The sequence below is a fragment of the Artemia sp. Qi Xiang Cuo genome, chromosome 4 (genome assembly GCF_049724085.1).
Source record: "Artemia sp. Qi Xiang Cuo chromosome 4, ASM4972408v1, whole genome shotgun sequence".
Lineage (NCBI taxonomy): Eukaryota > Metazoa > Arthropoda > Branchiopoda > Anostraca > Artemiidae > Artemia > Artemia sp. Qi Xiang Cuo.
This window is the reverse complement of record NC_142797.1, coordinates 24,220,031-24,237,135: the sequence shown is the minus strand read 5'-3', so window position 1 is coordinate 24,237,135 and position 17,105 is coordinate 24,220,031. Positions and strand designations below refer to the sequence as shown.

Sequence of the window (17,105 nt, the reverse complement as noted above, 5' to 3'; positions counted from 1 at the left end):
TCATTTCACGTTTTGCCATTTGTTCTGTTGTGCTCTTTGTGTCATTCTGTCACTTTATCTTTCAGAAAATTTGGATCCTTTACAAATCAAGAATGATGAGACCATGAAAGTTTCAAATTTTTCTCATTCATCTTATGACTTGGGAACTCCAAAGAGTAGTTCTTGCAACTCATCCCAGGCTCTTGTTGGCTCTTTCACACCAAAAAAAGAAGGTATGCTTTCGATTTTAATATTTGGAGGATATCAAATAGAAAGAATACAAAGGCCTTTTAATCTTTTTGTTTATTTTATATTAGGCGAATTTTTTTGATCAAATAAAGCATAAACTGACATTTAGATACACTTGGTATTAGTTTTTATGAAACATGACGTGATTCATGGAATTTTAATTTATGTAATGTGTGGAGAATACAAACAAAATTCTTGGAGTCTCTAGATGTTTCCAGATGGCTTAATAGAATAATATTAATTAATAAACGAAAAATCAGTAAATTAAATAGTCTGCTGAAGGAATTATTGCAAAAATCGTCATAAAATAATAAGAATAAAATTTTGTTTGCAAATTGTTCACTAGAGTCTGCTCTAGACTTAGAGAAAAAGAGGGAAGGGGAGTTTCAGAATACATTATTGAGAGGCAAAACTATAAAAAAGAAAAAAAACATGGAAAATTGTCAGCAATGCGTAGACATTTGGAGTTTTAGGGATCATTTAAAATTTCTTCTGAAAAACGTGTTTGTAAGGTTTCCAAATAGCTTTTCTAACGGTATGTATTTTTCCTGAGCTTATTACCCGTGATGATATACCCTCTTTTCTCTTTTTAAAGACTTCAGACCCTTTTTTGTTCAAAAAAAGTTAAGTTATTTCTTGTAAAGATAAAACAGTCTATTGTTTTATCTTTTTAACTTCCAACTTTTTAAATGAAAGAGCTTTCCTACTTTTAATGTAGTTCAATGCCTCTTCCAATGCATCATTGCTTTATATTCTTCTTAGCCTTCTAGTATTGAAACTTGAAGAGAAAACTGTTGAAACTTGGGAGATGAACATTAAAATATAAATTGAAAACCAAGTCTTGAATATGGTCCAAATTGAGTATGCTAATCAGGTTGAGCATGCAGATCAGGTTGCAATCAAATGTAGATTGACTTGGTGACAATAGAGATATTATCTGATTTTTGCTAAAAATAGCAATTGGTGTCTATGTACAAAAATGTGTATATATTCCCAACAAATTTCTTGTAGTCCTTATTCCTTGCCAACTTATTAAATGAAATATAGCCAGATAACATTTGGTTTGGATAACAAACATTGAATATAAAACCTTCCCCCACTGCCAACTTTTAAGCAGAAAGAAAGGCTGGTCTTTTTTTTACTAACTGGTTTGGAAACTATAAGACAAGTGATTTAGGCTGGTGAGAATAACGGTTTTCAGTGATATGCACCCATTCTTTACGCTTTTTAAGAAAGTGCTCAGTTCTGCTTGAAACTTATGTGGGAAATGCTTTGAACCATTGGATATTTTTTTTTTTGAGGATTACACCACCCCGAAACACTGCCCAGTCTTTGCTGGCTCTTAATTTTTAAATGAGGATTTTTTTTGGTTCAGTAGGCTATCTCATATGCTTCAAATCTTCTAAAGTCAGTGAATTCCTGAACGCGAAAAAATTGAGCAGAATTGTCAATTATATAAATTGTGGCCTTAGGTGGAAGGGGGCTTAATGAATTTTTTTTAATGTAACAGATATCTTAAATCTTTTAATTGATGGACCTTTGTTTTGGCTAATATTTTCACCAGTTTTTATTTACTAATTTTTTCCAACCCTAAGTATTTTATGAATTTCCTTTTTGGTTTTTAGTCCTAATTGAAATCATCCTCTGCAAGCTATGTGGGGATAAGTCAAGTGAGTGCATTATTGAGTCATGACCTGTGAATGCTGTAAAGGATTTTTTAAAAGATCACAAAGCAGCAGTGTAAACTATGAATGCCCCCGAGAAAAGAATTGTGTTATTGTGGACTGAAAAAATGTTTGGCACTGGGAATGTCTACAGGTGTTAAATTTGTCCTTTTTCAAGGCACTTTCATTCCAATAAATTGATTGAAAAGTAAGGGGGGGGGGTAGTAGAATATCAGTCACAAAGTAAGTTTTTTTTCGTAATATTCCCCCTTGCAGGACAATGGATTGCTCGCCTTCCTGTTTTGAAAGGCTAACTAAAATGACGTCTTTTGTTATAAATAGCTTTTAAAACCCTGCCATAGGTTTTAGTGAAGGCTAAATAGTATTATATAGCCAACATGAGCCCACAGTAGATAAAACCTTCAGACATAACTATACAAAACAGTTGCTTATAATCTTTTGTGAGAGTCTGAGAAATCCCCTCCCTAAAAAAAGAAACAAATTTGAAGTTGTCAAAATTTAATAATTGTTATGGCTATTTGACCGGGGGGGGGGGGAGGGGAGGCAGGGTGTAAACCCTTTTTAATAAAGAAATCATTTAAATCATTTATATTTCACAAATTATATTCCATTTATATATATCTCTGAGCTCATGTCCCCTGATGATATATCCTCGTTTCTCGAATTAAAGACTTCGGCCTGTCTTCTGTCCAAAACAAAGAAGAGATATAATGTGAAACTTGGGAAATGTCTCTTTTGAATCATAGGCAGCGCGCTAGCGCTGCCTACGTAATGAACGATGTGGGCACAATGTGTTTTTTTTCTTCTTCTTCAGTCGGGCACTTCGTATCGAAGGAGTTGTCGTAGAAACTTCGAAGAGGGCTCATTCGATTGGAAATTAAAGTGGCTAGTGCCCTTTTTAATAGTCGAAAGTGATTGGAGGGCAACTAGCCCCCCCGCCAAGCCCCGCCGTCCCCCAAACACATCCAATCAAAATTTTGAGATAGCCGTTTTGTTCAGTGTAGTGGATTTCCGAATAGACAATATGTTTTTGAGGAGGACACTCCCCCACAACCCTCGGGGCAAGGGTTTTAAGTTTGGCCTTGGGGGCATATAAGGTTTTTATAGAAGGTGTTGTCGTAGAAATTAAAAAAAAAGGCTCATTCGATTGGAAATTCAAAGGGCTAGTGGCCTTTTCAATAGTCGAAAGTGATTGGGGGGCAACTAGCCCCCCCCCCCCCCGCTCATCATTTCCCCAAACACATCCAATCTAAATTTTGAGATAGCCATTTTGTTCAGCATAGTTGATTTCCAGATAGAAAATATGTTTTTGAGGAGAACACTCCCCCACAGCCCTCAGGGCAAGGGTTTCAAGTTATGCCCTGGGGGCCTATAAGGTTTTTAAAGAAGGCGTTGTTGTAGAAGGTGTTGTCGTAGAAACTTCAAAAGGGGCTCAATTTATTGGAAATTAAAAGAGCTAGTGCCCTTTTAAGTTATGCCCTGGGGGCATATAAGAACGATGTTGGCACAATGTATTATTTATTAATTTTTTCCTTTACAGCAGGGCACTTCGTATCGAAGAAGTTGTCGTAGAAACTTCAAAAAGCGCTAACTCATTTGAAAATTGGAGGGGCGTGTGACCTTTTTAATAGTCGAAAGCGATTGGATGGCAAATAACACCCCACTCACGCCCACCATTTACCCAAACACGTCCAATCAAAATTCTGAGATAGCCATGTTGTTTAACGTAGTTGAAAGTTCTGGAAATTCAGTCTTGGAGGATGACAACCACCCTAACTGACCTTAGGGTAAGGGTTGTAATTTATGCCCTAGGGGCATATAAGGTGTTTATGGAAAGCGTTGTCATTTCCAAAAGGGCTCATTCGATTGGAAATCTAAAGGCCTAGTGCCCTTTTCAATAGTCACAAGTGATGGGAAGGCTTGACACTTTTTCATAGGCGGCGCACTAGCGCTGCCTAAGTAAATAATGATTTGGCCATTATGTGTTTTTTTTCTTCGACAGGCACTTCGCATCAAAAGAATTGTCGCAGAAACTTCGATAAAGGCTCATTCGATTGGAAATTGGGGTGGCTAGTGCCCTTTTTAATAGTCGAAAGTAATTGGAGGGCAACTAGCTCCACCCGCCCATCATTCCCCCAAACACATCCAATTAAAATTTTGAGATAGCCATTTTGTTCAGTTTACGGTAGTTGATTTCCAGATAGAAAATATGTTTTTGAGGAGGACACTCCCCCATAACACTCAGGGCAAGGGTTTTAAGTTATGCCCTGGGGGCATATAAGGTTTTTAAAGGAGGCGTTGTCGTAGGAACTTCAAAACAGGCTCATTCGATTGGAAATTCAAAGGGCTAGTGTCCTTTTTAATAGTCAAAAGTGATTGTAGGGCACCTAGTCCCCCCTAACTTTTCCTATCTTCTATGGAAAAGTTTAGAACAGAACTTTAAATTTTTTATGCCTTTTGAGAAATTAAGAACTGAAGTGGAAGCTTTTTTCATTTTCTTTGGTAAAATACAGAATTGAGTTAATTTTTTCTCTTCTTTAAGAAAATTCAGAAGAGAACTTGAACAATTTGCACTTCTTTGAGAAAACTCAGAATTAAAGTGTAGCTCCTTATCGTCATGGTGAATATTCACGAGCAAAGTATAACTTTTTTCTATCTTCTAAGAAAAATTTGGAAGAGAACTTTAAATTTTTCATCTCTTTGAGAAAAATCGGAATTAAAATTAAGAAAATTTAGAATTAAATTGGAACGTCTTATCTTCATGGAGAATATTCATAATCATAGTATAACTTTGGCCATATTCTATGGAAAAATTTAGAACAGAACTTAAAATTTTTTATGTCTTTGAGAAATTAAGAACTGAAGTGGAAGCTTTTTTCATTTTCTTTGGTAAATTTCATAATTGTGCTAAATTTTTCTTTTCTTTAAGAAAATTCAGAAGAGAACTTGAACATTTTGCACTTCTTCGAAAAAACTCAGAATTAAAGTGTAGCTCCTTATCGTCATTGCGAATATTCACGATCAAAGTATACCTTGTTCTATCTTCTACGAAAAATTTGGAACAGAACTTGAAGTTTTCTTCACTTCTTTAAGAATGTGTGTGTGTTTGTGTTTGTGTGTTTTTGTATGTGTGTGTTTGTGTGTGTGTTTTTGTGTGTGTGTGTTTGTGTGTGTTTGTGTATGTGTGTTTGTGTGTGTGTTTGGTTGTTTGTGTGTGTGTGTGTCTATGTTTGTTTGTGTGTGTTTGTGTGCTTGTGTGTGTTTGTTTGTGTGTGTGTTTGTGTCTGTGTGTTTGTATATGTGTTTGTGTTTTTTTTTTTTTGTTTCCTCTTTTTTTTTTTTTTGGGTGTTTGTGTGTGTTTGTTTGTGTTTTTGTTTGTTTTTTTTTGTGTTTTTTTTTGTTTGTGTTTTTGTGTGTGTGTTTGTTTGTGTTTTTTTTTTTGTGTTTGATTTTTTGTGTGTTTAAGTTTTGGTTTGTGTGTTTTTGTGTGTTTTTGTGTTTTTTTGTTTTTGTGTGTTTGTGTTTTTTTTTGTGTGTGTGTTAGTTTTTGTGTGTGTGTGTGTTTGTGTGTGTGTGTTTGTGTATATGTGTGTGTTTGTGTGTATGTGGGTTTGCGTGTGTATTTGTTTGTGTGTGTGTTTTGTGTTTGTGTGTGTGTGTTTTTGTGTCTGTTTTTGTGTGTGTGTGTGTGTGTTTGTGTGTGTTAGTTTTTGTTTGTTTGTGTGTTTGTGTTTTTGTGATTATGTGTTTGTGTGTGTTTGTGTGTGTGTGTGTTTGTGTGTTTGTGTGTGTGTGTGTGTGTGTGTGTGTGTGTGTGTGTGTTTGTGTGTGTGTGTGTGTGTGTGTGTGTGCTTGTCTGTGTTTGTTTGTGTGTGTGTGTTTGAATGTGTGTGTTTGTGTTTGTATGTTTGTGTTTGTGTGTTTTTGTTTTTGTGTGTGTGTGTGTTTTTGTGTGTTTGTATGATTGTGTGTGTGTGTTTGTTTTTGTGTGTGTGTGTGTATGTTTGTTTTTTTGTGTTTGTGTGTTTTTGTTTTTTTTTTTGTTTGTTTGTGTGTTTGTGTGTGTTTGTTTTTTTGTTTGTTTTTGTGTATGTGTGTTTTTGTGTGTATTTTTGTGTGTGTGTGTGTTTGTGTGTGTGTGTGTGTGTGTATGTGTGTGTGTTTGTGTGTATGTGTTTGTTTGTTTTAGTGTGTGTTTTTTTTTGTGTGTTTGTGTTTGTTTGTGTGTGTGTGTTTTTGTGTGTTTGTGTTTGTTTGTTTGTGTTTTTTTGTTTGTGTGTGTGTGTGTGTGTGTGTGTTTGTGTGTGTGTTTGTGAGTTTGTGTGTGTGTGTTTGTGTGTGTGTTTGTTTGTGTGTGTGTGTGTGTGTGTGTTTTTGTTTTTTTTTGTTCATGTGTGTGTTTGTGTGCTTTTGTGTTTTTTTTTTTGTGTTTGTGTTTGTGTGTATGTGTTTTTTGTGTGTGTGTGTTTGTGTGTGACATTCTGAAGATGTTTCAAAGAAGATGGAGATGGTTCATTTTAGATTTTTTTTTCGTTGAAATGTAAGAGTTGGTATATTTCAGTAGTGTTTCGTCGTGGTTTACCTAATCAGCGTTACATTCTGAAGATGTTTCAAAGTTTATTTTGTATTTTTTTGTTAAAATGCTCTTGATTTTTCAAAGTTCATTTTGCATTTTTTTTTTCATTGAAATACAAGAGTTGGAATCTTTCAGTAGTGTTTCGTCGTGGTTTACCTTGTCACTATTACATTATCTTAATGCTTCAAAGTTCATTTTGGATTTTTATCCGTTGAAATATAAAAGTTCGATTATTTCAGTAGTGTTTCGTCGTGGTTTACCTTGTCACCGTTACAATCTGAAGATGTTTCAAAGTTCATTTTGGATTTTTTTTTTCGTTGAAGTGTAAGAGTTTGAATATTTCAGTAGTGTTTTGTCGTGGTTTACCTTGTCACAGTTACATTCTGAAGATGTTTCAAAGTTCATTTTGTTTTTTTTTCTTCGTGAAAAATTTAAACTGATTTTTCTCCTCATGAAACAGCTAGCAAACTAGCGCACAAAAAATATTCTGTTCTACTTGATCAAAAAAAAAAATAAAAAAAAAAAAAAAAAAAAAAAAATAATAATAATAATAATGACCAGCATACACATTCCATTTTATTTCTTATTTCAAAGATATCAATGTAATGACGTTAAGAAAAAATGCGTTCCATTGTCTAAAATGTGTGCCCCTAACAAATAAACGAAACAACAACTTGTTGTAAAGGAACTTTTTTTTATTCCAATAACGACACATAGTATATTAAACCTTATTAATATCTATGAATAAAAAAATTTAAATCAAAAGTGTCATTCTATTTTTCTGATGATTTAGATGTAAAAAAATGTTGAAAAAAAAAATTAATGTTAAAAAAAATCTGGGGGGGAGGGGGGGTTAGGGGGTTGAAGGGTAGGGGTTGATGGAAGGTGGGTTGGAGGGGGGGGGCAAAATGTGAGGGGAGGGGGTCCTTGGGGTTAGGGTTGGGGACCTTACAACACTGTTCAAATGGTAGTTGTGTATTATACCGAACACAGTTGAGAATCGCCCAAATAAAAATATTACATAACATAACATCAAAATAACCATGAAATAACATCAATATAACATAACAGCAATAGCCATCAAACAACATTAACATAACATCACCACCATAACATAACATAACCATGAAACAATATCAACATAACATAACAACAATAACAATCAAATAACATTAACATAACGTAACCAACATAACATAACATCAACATAACATAACCATGAAACAACATCAACATAACATAACAACATAACTTAACATCAAATAACCTTAAAACAATATTATCATAATATAACCATCAAACAACATAACATAACCAACATAATATAACATCAACATAACATAACATCAAAATAACATAATAACAATAACCATGAATCAACATCAACATAACATATCAACAATAGCCATCAAACAACATTAACATAACATAACCAACAATAACCATATAACAACATCAACATAACATAACAACAATAGCCATCAAAACAGTAACATAACATACCTTTAATTAACACAATACTTGTCTTGTTGTATGGTGGGGGAACTGTCTGCTACTTATCGTTATATCTACATGGGGGGACTGTCCGCTTGTAAGCATTGTAGCTATATGCGGGGACACCCCGCTTGTAAGCATTGTAGCTATAAAGGGGGACACCCCGCTTGTGAGCCTTGTAGCTATATGGGGTGACACCCCGCTTGTAAACATTGTAGCTATATGGGGGGACACCCCGCTTGTAAGTATTGTAGCTATATGGGGGGACACCCCGCTTGTAAGCATTGTAGCTATATGGGGGGACACCCCGCTTGAATAGATTGACTTATCACTACTATCAACTACACTAAACAAAATGGCTATCTCAAAATTTGGATTGGATGTGTTTGGGGGAACGATGGGCGTGGGGGGAAGGTCAAGTTGCCCTCCAATCACTTTTGACTATTAAAAAAGGTACTAGCCCTTCGAATTACCAATTGAATGAGCCTGTTTTGAAGTTTCTACGACAACGCCTTCTATAAAAACCTTATATGCCCCCAGGGCAAAACTTAAAACCCTTGCTCTGAGGGTTATGGGGGAGTGTCCTCCTCAAAAACATATTTTCTATCAGGAAATTAACTACGCAGAACAAAATGGCTATCTCAAAAGTTTGATTGGATGTGTTTGGGGGAATAATGGGCGTTGGGCGGCTAGTTGCCCTCCAATCACTTGCTCTGAGGGTTGTGGGGGATTGTCCTCCTCAAAAACAAAATTCTGGAAATTAGGTCTTTGAGGATGGCCACCCCCCCCCCCACATCCCTTAGAGAAAGGGTTGTAAATAATGCCCAGGGGGCATGTAAGGTTTTTATAGAACGTGTTGCTGTAGAAACTTCTAAAAAGGTTCAATTTATTCGAAATTGAAATGGCTAGTGCACTTTTTAATAGTTGAAAGTGATTGGAAAGCAACTAACAGCCCTTCCATGCCCACCATTTCCCCAAACACATCCAATAAAAATTTTGGATAGCCATTTTGTTCCGCGCAGTTCAAAGTTTAGGAAATTATACCTTTGAGCAGGACACTCCCCCCACTGTCTTCAGTGCAAGGGTTTTAAGTTATGTCCTGGGGGCATATTGGGGTGTATGGTACGGGGGTCACCACTTATTAGTGCAAAACTGGCGCAAAAAGGTTACTATGCCACTTATTCGAGGGGGAGAACCCCTTGTCGGCCCAAATGTTAGTGGGATTCCCGCTCTTACCCCAACGGTTCCATATCCATCGGGTACGTCAGTACCCGATTTACAATATACCCTGCCTTAGGGTCCGATAGCGTGATCGATTGGTCCCAGGGGCCACTTTGAGGCCAAGGGTTACCGGTAATATGTCTAACTATCTCCTTGGACTCGACCTAGGCTAAAAAGTCAAAGATTATATAGTATGAAAAATCTTACTGTAATCAGTCACGCTACAAAAAAGGAACTCAAACGGAACTAAAGTGAAAACTTACGATTCACCAATACACTTTAAGACACGCGCTTGCGTGTGCACCTCTGACCAAAGCCGATGAATGGCCGAATCAAAATAAAATTCCCAGCATCCTTTGAAGCTTTTCAAGCTGTAAATTTAAGCAGTATGAGTCATCGCTCAACTGGCTTTTTCAGACACTCGATAATTAGTGGATTCTTCAGACATCGTAATAAAAGCTTTCCCAGGATTTAGATATGTAACATAAATGAAGCAGGGTTCGGACTCGCCTATAAATTCCAATAAATTCCTATATTTTAATGCACTCCTATAAAATGCCTATATTTTGGCTAAAATCCTATTATTCCTATATTTTCGGCTGAAGAGCACCAAGAAAATTGCTCATGATTTGCAATTTTCACTGCTCGTTAAGTAAGCCAAGATGTGCTTTTCTTTGCTTTTGACTCTGCTTGTACACTGTGCTGTCCTTCGGTATAGATCGATAACTAATTAGAACTGTTGAGCTGTTTGAACTTAACGAAGATCATTATATAGGCTAGCAGTCTCTGCTTAATGAGACTGTGAGCCCTTGCGCCTTATGCATTTCCTGGCTGAACGCTATAAAAGGCTGATACGAATACGGCCCAGTTTTGGACATATCCACATTTTTTCTTTTTATGGCCTTTTAATCGCGGGATGCTATTTTGCAGGTGATGCTTCGTAATTAAATATGGGGCCTACTAAGTTCAATAGTTCATGGCTTGCTAAGACGGATTGCAGCGGTAGAAAAATTGGAGATTGGTGTAAGACTGGGAACGACCAGTACTTATTCTTTTGCAAACTCTGCTTGAAAAATCTTGGTTGCACAGCTGGGGTTGCTCAGCTTAACCAATATGTGCGATCTGCAGAATAAAATGCTGCAGTTAGTGCTCAACTACATCCACTACAGCTTCACCTGACCGGACACTCTCGAGTTGATGAAACAACCGAGGATAAACCATTAGTTGGTACAAACATGTTTTGTGAGCGTGATGCCGCCTATAAATCTGATTTAATATGGGCACTTCAGACAGTACAGAGTTCCATGTCTGCTAACTCTTCAGACCATTTTGTCCCCGGTAAGATCCCCGAGGGAATGTTCTATGTGCGAAGAAACTCCCGTATCTGATCACCGATGCGCTGCATCCTTACTGTAAGCAAATGCTTGTGAAGGACATTCAGTCATATTTTGTACTAGAATATGACGAGACAACCAACAACGCTGGTATGTAAGAGTTACAGATACGTGTTCGTTATTGGTCTTCATACGGAAACGAAATCCAGAGTAGACATTTATGCACAAGTTTTATGGGCCACGCAACAAGTGATGACCTGTATAGGAACATTATGTCAGCCATTGAGCAGAATCAGCTGCCACTTGAAAAACTGATTACGCTTGGAAGTGACAGATCAAACGTCAACAAAAGCGTTTGGAACAAGTTCAATGCCGAAAAAAAGAAAGTGACAGGAAAGGGAATGTTGAACATTGGTACTTGCAACATCCATATAATTCATAACGCTTTCTTGAAAGGTCTTCAGGTGTTCGGAGAAGAAAATTCTGACTTTGTTACTCTTGTGCATTCATTTTTTTACGGCTGGCCTGCACGTTGTGAAGACTATCGAAAGTGCCAAAAGAAAGTGGGAGTGCCAGAGAATGCTTTCATGAAGCATGTCCCAAGCCGCTGGCTGAAGATCGGACGTGCCCTCCCAAATTTCTGAAGATTGTGGCTTATATCAAAAGTGCGACGAGGAAGGCCCAACTCGAGTTTTTTCTAGCTTCAGCAGAACTGTTCATGAGTTTCACCCAACTGTTCCAGAAAGATGAGCCTCTCATTCATGTTCTGCACTCAGAGATCAAAAGACTAGTTGTGACGCTTTGTGGACGGGTCTTTGCTCCAAATTTCGCGACCGAGACTGAAAATTTTCTCACCTGAAATGTTGAACCTTGCTGAAAAATTTGCAGAAAATCCCATAGTTTCAGAAAATGTGGAACAAGCTTTCGGTGAGAAAGCAACACTGAAAGACAAGGCCATTTTCTATGTCAATGTGAGAAAACATTTTATTGCGGGTATTCGCCATATTTTGAACAAATGTCCCCTGGAAAAAGATGTTTTTCTAGAGGCTTTACGCTGTTTGAGTCCGATCAACATGAAGGATTCAAGAAGCATTGCAGACATAGCGGTTGTGGCACGCGAGATTGCGATTGGAGTAAGCCCAGTCGTCGCCCAGGCTGAGTGTCTGCTTTCGCGAACGGAAACTGGACCCCGTGAGGACATTACTCCGATCGATCATTTTTGGAGCCATTATTTTGGACTGGTGAATGAGCGTGGGGACAGCAAATACCCGGAACTTACCAAGCTTATCAAAGCGGTGCTGACGTTGTCGCATGGCAGCGCAGATGCTGAGCGTGGGTTCTCGCGTTCTGATAGGAGTCTCGGTGAAGACCAAGCGTTGATGTCTAGCCGCGCTCTGGATGCGAAGCTTTTGTTATATGACATGTTGAGGTTTTATTGAGGACAACTAAAACGATTTGCCATAACAAAAGAGCTGTTAGATCTGGCATGTTCTGCATGGCCTTGATAAAAAGAATATCTGGATAACAAGAAAATAGAAAGGCTGTACAAGAAGGAAAAAGCAGCTTCCGAAGAATACAGTAAGCGGAAGTTGCAGGAGGTCCACGACAAAAAGAAAGAAATAGAAGACCTGGAAAGCAAAAGGAAAAAACTTAGAGCACCAGCGCAAGAAAAGAGAGCAGTAGCAGATACTCTACTTCAGGAAGCGACCGACAAAATGAAGAAGGCTGTCAAGTCCAAGAGTTCCATAGACATTGTCCTAGCTGTTTCTTTGCTCGAAGGAGCTGTGAAGTCCAGAACAAGTGAAAGAGAGCAGATGCTGGAATCTGCGAGAATGAAGCAGTCTCTTGCAAAGAGAAAAACTGACCTCATATTGAAATTCATGCCCAAGAAGCAGCAAGAGTGATTCCAAATATTTTATTTGTATCAGTCAATCGTTGGCACAGTATGTGTATCTGATTTTTTACTGTTTTTTACTATTTGTACAGATTGTATCTGAAATTAAAAATAAATAAATAAATGCAAAAACTCGGGAAATGACGAATTTATGTGACCAGGCATCCCACGCCATCTACCACAGATCTGATCCTGAGGACTTCCGAATCCTATCTTTGGCCTATATTTGGGCCCGGGAAATCCTATAAAAATAGAACAGAGCCTATGATTTGAAACGAACCGACCTGTCCGAACCCTGGGAAGTTAAATTTATAAAAAGGACATTTTTCTGAAACAAAAGGGGCCATATGTCCCAACACCTCCCTCCTAAGTAAAATGACCGCCATCACGCCATGGGTCAGAGCACAAAATAGAAACATAAAATTAATAACATCAACTTCAAAATCACCAAACTTGTTTATCTTCTCTTCTTTCTTCCACCAATGCCTGTACTTCCACTGCTTGGCTCAGGATTCGACGTCATCCCCACGTCTCTACCGTAGAATCACTATGGTCTAGATCGTATAGCATCTGCATTTGGTTTTGAAAATTGAAGTTCCCAAGATTTGCAGAAAATGATCGTATGCAGCACAGTAAAAAATACAAGTTTTCTGGCTCTCACGAATTTACATTTGAGAGGAGCAGAGAATAAGTTTCTGGCACTTTCGATGATACCAGCCATCATGAAAAATTTGGCTGCACTAGCCTCTTAATTTCCATCTGTGGATAAAACACCACATCTCACTTAAAATGTAAACTGCCCCTTGGCATAATTTAAAATAATCTAAGGCCGAAATGCAAAGGCCTGTGAAACGATAGGGGTACAGGGAAATTTAAGTAAAATTTTGAGCAAACCATGAATCGCTTTTTTCTGGATCCCATCCCCTAAAATAATCGAATGAATAATGCTCGGCGATGAGCGATGAAAATAATATTGAAGACTGGGAAGACAAGGCTTCGGTAAAGGGATCACAACTTGTCCACCATTTGTGCATTGAGGAAAAGGGGCTTCTTTCAGGTTTTCCCGCAGGGGGTCTTCCCTAAGGGATTCCTCCCCCTCATAAAGGAACAAACCCTCTTTTGAGTTAATCAAACCAACCTCAGATTCCTTTCCAAGTTTTTACATCTTATTGTAATTTCGTAATTTTCCCAGGGGATTTTGAACCTCTTTGCCCCCTCTATTATTTATGTTATCAAGGCACAGCCCATCCAACATTCGTTTATTTTTTGCCACTGCAGGCTGAATCTCGAAATTTTGTCTCTTTTTTGCATTTATTTGTTCTATTTCACTTTTCTCAGTTTTTTCCATGGTGCAAAATAATAAATCATCGTTAAATCTGATTTAGACTCCAGTGTCCACCATCTTCCACTGCCTTTCTTTATTGAAGTTCCGCTTAATATCTTTTTACTCTCTTTTAGTCTTCTTTACTTTTACCGCAGATACAAATATTTCGTTATCGAACGGGAACTGAATTCCGACATTCTGTTTTTCATATTGTACTAAAATTTCTCGAACTTAACGAGGAAAAGCGCGTACAATAAATTTCGTCCTATTTTTCTTTGGTACAATCAGTGTTTCATTCTGGCCTGTACTTGTTAGCGTCTCATATTCTTTAAAAGTATTATGTTGTGTGTTCACTTCTGCATCCCATTTCTGTGGATTATCCTTATTTCGAACACGCGTATCAAGTATTTCGCTTTTCCGACAGGGTGGCACAGCCTCCCCATTTGTTTTATGGGCCGGTCCACCTTCCCCCGTAGGCAACAAAGTATCATGTTTTCCGTAAAAGTGTTTAATGTCTGGTAATTTTCTTTTTCTCGCGATTGATTCTTAGACAAATTATTATGGCGATCTGACAGCCTAGAAGTTAGTTGTGATAAAATCTCACTTTCTGGAATTCCCCAGCGGGCTTCGATTAGGCCTATCATGGTTCTTTTAAACTCTTGGTGATATCTTTCTTCTTTCTCTAGCTAATTTGTCATTCTCCTTTTTTCGTTCTCTGTCTATTCTATCATCCTCTTCCTTTCGTTCTCTATCTATTCTAATCTTCTCTTCTCTCTGCTCTCTAGCTATCCTCTCTTTCTCTCTTTCTTGTCTATCTTTCTCTCTTTTTTTTCTATCTCTCTCTCTTTCTTTCTCCATGAAATTTAATAGTTGTTGTGTCATATCTATTTGAGTTCTTTTTCGCGAGCTCCTGCTGGATCTCGATTCAACACTGCTCCTTCTACTTGGACTACTTTGATTCCGTCTTTCATTTTTTCTTCTTAATTCATTTTTTGAATCTGTTCGTTCTCTATCCGTATTGTCTCTTTCTTTATAGGCTACTCTAGCCCTTTCGTCCTGTTTTTTATTCTTTCTAATTTCATCTTTCTCAGCCTGTATTTTTCCTTCTTTCTTGGTGCTCTCTCTCAAAGGCCTCTATATTTGCCTTTCTTTCTATTTTCCTACTTTTTCTATGGGATTCACTCGCCTTTTTCGGTCTTGAGTTAATCTTATCTCTGTCCGACATTATTTCAAAATTCCGTCTGTCATTATTTCTTCTTAATTCATTTTCTGAATTCATTTGTTCCATATCTGTACTATCTGTATCCCGCAACTCCCCTTCATTTGGCACAGCCTCTGAGGGATGAGTTCGTTTTGTTTTTTCATATATTATTTTTTCCTTGTTTATTTCATACCCTCTCATTTTACCGTGTATACTTCTTTCCGATTATATTATCTTCTAATTAATTGGCCAATCGTGGTAAACTCAAAAACTACCACGCGAAAATTATGGTACGCAATTAATATTGTCAATTATCTGCTCCGTATAATAATATTCAACTAATTTTCCAATAACCAGAATATCTAGACTTCATTAGTGATTAACTACTTCTTTCACAGCAAGCAATTTTACGCGAGTGAAATATATTTCCGAAAAACAAATTAACAGGGGTTGGACGAGAAAGCAAACCGAAAAACTGCGCAAATATTCCACTAGTGAATTAGCTGAACTAAACTCAAACAGGGGAACTACCCTGTAAAACAAATCACATATCCTCCCTGGATACTCGTATTCCAAATATAATCTCCTGGGCAGGTTACTCAATAGGACAGGTGCCTCCCACCTTCCTTGTCCAATGTGCGCACAAACTGACAGATTCTTCTAATTTGCCGTTCTCAATACTCTTATAACATTCGTCACTGAAGATTATATCTAAGTCCGCCAATTCACTCAAATAATAACCCAACTTACGACGTTTTCTTATCTGTCCTTAAACCCTGTAATATTTTTTAATACGGAGATTCCCCCACTGCAAACTCAACTCATTAATTTCATTTTATTCTTTTTTATATTTGTCTAACAAGGCACAGCCCATTATAGACCTTCTTATTAATTAATTCCGTATTTTTTTTCTCTCTATATATAATCATATAGGCCACTCTCTAGGCCAAATTAACCCGTCTCTTCGAAAACGCAAAATTCTTTTGCTATCAGTGCTGTTGATAGCTCCTTTTCTTGCTGCCACCACTTATTGGGGTGTAAGGTACGGGGGTCACCACTTATTGGTGCAAAACTGGCGCAAAAAGGTTGCTATGCCACTTACTCGAGGGGGAGAACCCCTTGTCGGCCCAAATGTTAGTGGGATTCTCGCGCTTACCCCAACGGCTCCGCATCTATCGGGTACGTCAGTGCCTGATTTACCATACACCCTGCCTTAGGGTACGATAGCGTGATCAAATGGTCCCAGGGGCCACTTTAAGGCCAAGGGTTACCGGTAATATTTCTAACTATCTCCTTGGACTCGACCTAGGCTAAAAAGTCAAAGATTATATAGTATAAAAAATCTTACTGTATTCAGTCACGCTACAAAAAAGGAACTCAAACGGAACTAAAGTGAAAACTTACGATTCACCAATACACTTTAAGACACGCGCTTGCGTGTGCACCTCTGGCCAAAGCCGATGAATGGCCGAATCAAAATAAAAGTCCCAGCATCCTTTGAAGCTTTTCAAGCTATAAATTTAAGCTGTATGAGACATCGCTCAACTGTTTTTCAGACACTCGATACTTAGTGGATTCTGCAGACATCGTAATAAAAGCTTTCCCAGGATTTAAAAATGTAACATAAATCACGTTAAATTTATAAAAAGAACATTTCTCTGAAACAAAAGGGGCCATAGGTCCCAACAGGGCATATAAGGTTTTTATTGAAATCTCTCGTAGAAACTTGAAAAAGGGCTCATTCGATTGGAAATTCAAAGGACTGGTAGTCTTTTTAATAGTCAAAGGTGATTTGAGGGTAACTACCCCCCCCCCCCCCCTCACACCAATCTTTTCAACAAACACATGGAATAAAAATTTTGAGATAGCCATTTTATTCAACGTAGTTGAAAGTTTTGGATATTAGATCTTTAAGGATGACAAATCACCCACCCCCACAGCCCTCAGGGAAAGGGTTGTAAGTTATGCCCTGGGGGTATATAAGGTTTTTATTGAAAACGTTGTCGTAAAAACTTCAAAATGTCTCATTCAATTGGAAATTGAAAGGGATAGTGCCTTTTTTAATAGTTGAAAGTGGTTGGAGAGCGACTAACGCCACTCTCACACCCACCATTTTCCCAACCATATCCAATCAAAATTTTGAGATA

The 17,105-nt window shown here is 37.6% G+C and overlaps 1 protein-coding gene and 1 pseudogene across 4 annotated transcripts in view; both read left to right on the top strand.

Annotated features, from left to right (window-relative positions):
• Positions 1 to 17,105, top strand: part of LOC148952914 (uncharacterized) — a 383,133-nt pseudogene that overhangs the window by 302,349 nt on the left and 63,679 nt on the right. The window lies entirely within an intron of this gene.
• The window catches only part of LOC148952915 (uncharacterized), a 38,362-nt gene that overhangs the window by 8,687 nt on the left and 12,570 nt on the right, over positions 1 to 17,105 (top strand). For all 3 annotated transcript variants that reach the window (XM_089088171.1, XM_089088169.1, XM_089088170.1), the window contains exon 3: positions 66 to 212. In XM_089088171.1, the coding sequence (XP_088944297.1) occupies positions 66 to 212 (147 nt within the window). The remainder of the gene's footprint in view (positions 1 to 65; positions 213 to 17,105) is intronic.